General features: G+C 42.7%; 1 protein-coding gene across 1 annotated transcript; it reads right to left on the bottom strand.

Annotated features, from left to right (window-relative positions):
• Window positions 1-445: 445 nt before the first annotated feature.
• Window positions 446-1,985, bottom strand: E1B28_008218 (uncharacterized protein; the record flags this gene model as incomplete). The annotated part of the gene is made up of 6 exons (XM_043153002.1): window positions 446-663; window positions 731-907; window positions 963-1,220; window positions 1,274-1,389; window positions 1,439-1,462; window positions 1,510-1,985. 6 exons carry the CDS (start codon window positions 1,983-1,985, stop codon window positions 446-448), a joined length of 1,269 nt encoding a protein of 422 aa, XP_043008285.1.
• Between the last annotated feature and the right edge of the window lie 1,505 nt (window positions 1,986-3,490).

Genomic DNA, 3,490 nt, shown 5'->3' with positions numbered 1-3,490 from the left:
CTAGATTTTACTGTTCTTACACTCGGTTACACATTTCCAGGCCACCCCTGGAGTGATTCTGGGGCTCAACGAGCAGCAGCACACCACAATGAAAAACCAGATGCAGCACATAGCACATCTGGTGCAAGATGCAGCACACTGAGCTTAAATGCAGCATACTGACTCGGAAATTGATTTCCAAGTGTGCTGCGCCTCATATGAATGTGCTGTAAATTGAACTCAGTGTGCTGTGTCCTGTCGTAATTTACTAATACATTCAAAAAATAAAAAATAAAAAATGTACCATGCCCAATATGACATGTTGTAATGTCATCACATGTGACTGTTGATTTTGTTCAACAAACCATTTGCAGACCCCATTCATTCTGGTCTTTTCCCCCCCTGCTCTACTTCTCAAAACCTTACAGAATCAGTAATTAATCAGTAAATTATGTGTACATATCTATTATAGAGAATAGAACATATATTTGAAGTGGAAAAGGGAGGGACTGAAGGGTGATGATGGATGTCGGAGGAAAAGAGAAAATGCTGTGCTGCTAGGGTCTGCAGGAGCCGATATTCCATGCATGCTTTGGGGTGAAACAACCATGTGGCTATTTCCCACACTCTTCTCAGCAGGAGTAGAAGTGGCAGGATACGGGTCACTTGCAGTAAGTGGCGTGGCTGTTGAAAGTAGTTCAGTAGTCATGAAACATTATTGGACATTAATAAGCAGCAGGTGATAACGGACCTTCTGATTGTAATGGCGCAGTGGCAAGCTGGGTACTAGCAGACTGAGAGGAGGTAATGGATGGACAAGAAGAGGGCTCCAGGCCAGAGGTGATAGCCATTGGTTGAGATGATAAAGGATTACTAAGCTGCGGCATGAAAGAGGTGGATTGATTTGGTGGAGAACAGACGGTTGCCTCTGGTATAACGAAGACAGTCAATTACAGGTAGGAAGAGATAACCCTGCAACATACCTGGCGTTTGGGATTCAGCATAGATATCCATTGATGATGCTGAACTTGTTTTGTGTAAAATATTAGATGACATGATTCCTCTTTCCTCCAGACCCGACATTGGATGAAGCAGAAGTGTCAAAGTATGAGCGCTAGCAGAGACAACTAATCTGGATGAGGTGGAAGTAAGGGGGGGTTTGTTTGAGTTATCATCCACCTTTGGTATTGTCGGCGGCTGTGATGGATCGTCCCAAACTCGATTTTTGATATCCTCCTCATCTGGCATTCATTAGAATATCCAATGTGTAACAAAGGTGAGACATTCCATGTACCATACAAGGTTTTCGCATATTCCTGGAAAACATTATGGAACTCAGCCATCTTCTCAGGGCCAAGGTATGCTGGTAAGTCTCGACTTGATGATATGTCTGGAGGCATTGCACTAATACTGGAACTATTGTGAGTAGACAAGCAACAATTCATAATGGACAGTTCACCTGGTAACCCTGATAGTACCACTACTATGTCGTAGAATGTTTTTGAGTTTTGGTGATAAACCGACTCATACCACTCTAAAATCTCCAATTTTACCTTGGGCAGGGTTGATTGGCGGCTGACGCCTCTCTTTTCACCGCATACCACATTCGACACTTTGGCCATTGCCCCCTGAGTATTGTCCCTGCCCTTGTCTGACTTATCCTCTGAATTGTCATTGTCACTAGCTTCAGAAACACGTGAGAGTGAATCAGCAGACATCTCTGGGAATGAGTGCAGCTTTTGAATTGAAGGTTCGGATGGAGCTGGTCGCGTTACAGTTGAAGGAGCTGGATCTGGTGGACATGGAGCAACCACTGAACCAGAAGGAGTGATGGACACAAGCATAAATGGTCTAACAATCAGAGCAGCTGGAACTGGTGAAGATGGAACAACCTCAGAAGGGACTGTAACTGTTGATGGCCTATCGGTCGGTGGGGTTGGGCTTGGTGGAGATGGATTGACCACTGATTGAACCGAGGATGAGAACAGTCCTGATGTGTTCAGCATGTTTGACTGCACTGAGGATGAATGATTCGACAGTGTATGATTTGAGGGCATATACGATGGGAACGAGTTTGGTGGGAAATTAAACTGGGTCAGTCTGTACGTTGAGAAAAGAGATGTTGGTGTTGGACTGAGCAAGCCAGGTGTCATGGGAACTAGGTTTTGATTGCTGTTCCCACCATTCTGAAGCGGCAAGTGATTTGCATTTGGAATGGTATGTGGCAAATTAAAATCATCATGAAACATTGCACCTAATTGGAGTTGAGTATTTCACTCATGAGCAGTTTGGCCACCTCTCACCTAGTTCTTCATCGGTAAACTCGTATATGGTGTTATCACTGTTTGGGTTTGGTGGTACTAGGAATATGATATTAGGTATGCCAGATCGAGTTTAAAGTAAGGTTACTCCCTACCTGAATTGTTAAATGACAGATTGTGTGTCTTGTGGAGTGAATGATTGTCCAGCAACAGATCATGCATCTTCTGGAGTGAAAGCACCCCTGGATCCACTCCATATTGTGAACCGGTAATGCAAGAAAAACACACCAAGCAAATAGATCAACAAATCTATTGCTCTTAGTATTCTCTAAAGGTGGGGGTTCGAAAGTTTGGCTTGTCGAAGGTTATGCCTTCTTTGATCTCTTGAGATGGAGACAAAACTAACTCTGATATCGAAGTCTGGTCTGAGATAGTAGATTTCTCTACTACTGATCTGTTTTGTTTATATAAATACGAATCTAACAGTCTGAAGCCTACTTTGGCTTATGAAACTCGAACAATCTGTTGTGGCCCAAGTGCCTAGAGTCCCCAAGTGGACTATACCAAATACCAAATACCAAATCTGACGAAAGCCCCCAAGTGGACTTAACCAAATTCCAAATTCCAAATGTCCCCAAGTGGACAGTTTCCAAATAAAACTCACAAGCCAAACTGCTCGGAGTCAACCAAATCTGTGTTCTGACCAAAACCAACACACACTGACGGAGTCAGGGCAAATCCAATCACTTTGAGAGTTCCTGCTTAATCGTACAATTTGGGCAGTACTAAACTAAAGAATCCTAGCTTTTACAGGGCTCCTTATATACTGCTCGAGAACTAGAAAATATGAAAAGTAAATAATAAACTGGTTTTCTACTGAATCTCTGATTTTAGATGAGAAAAGAATTGGAATAGACATTGAATTTCCTTCTTCAGCCATTTCTTCATCGCTTTTGAGTATAATCTTCTTCTTCCCTCTCTCTTCTCGGTCTTCTCAGTTTCTACCATGTGCAATCCTTGTAGGTCCAAGACCCGCTTTCTTCTGGTTTGAAGTCGGATGCATGGTCTGCATATTCAATCGCTCCCTTCCATTCCACATCTTTCTGCTGCTATGATCGAATGAATCTCATATCTCTTGTTCTCCTAATCTGTTCGATGTCCGAAAACACTTTCCCTCAGACTATTTCTAATCTCTTCTTATCTGACTTTTTCTTGTCATATCTCTGAGTAATCTAATCTTATTCAGAAGT

This window comes from Marasmius oreades, chromosome 5, assembly GCF_018924745.1.
Source record: "Marasmius oreades isolate 03SP1 chromosome 5, whole genome shotgun sequence".
Taxonomy (NCBI): Eukaryota; Fungi; Basidiomycota; class Agaricomycetes; order Agaricales; family Marasmiaceae; genus Marasmius; species Marasmius oreades.
This window is presented reverse-complemented; position numbering and strand designations above follow the sequence as displayed.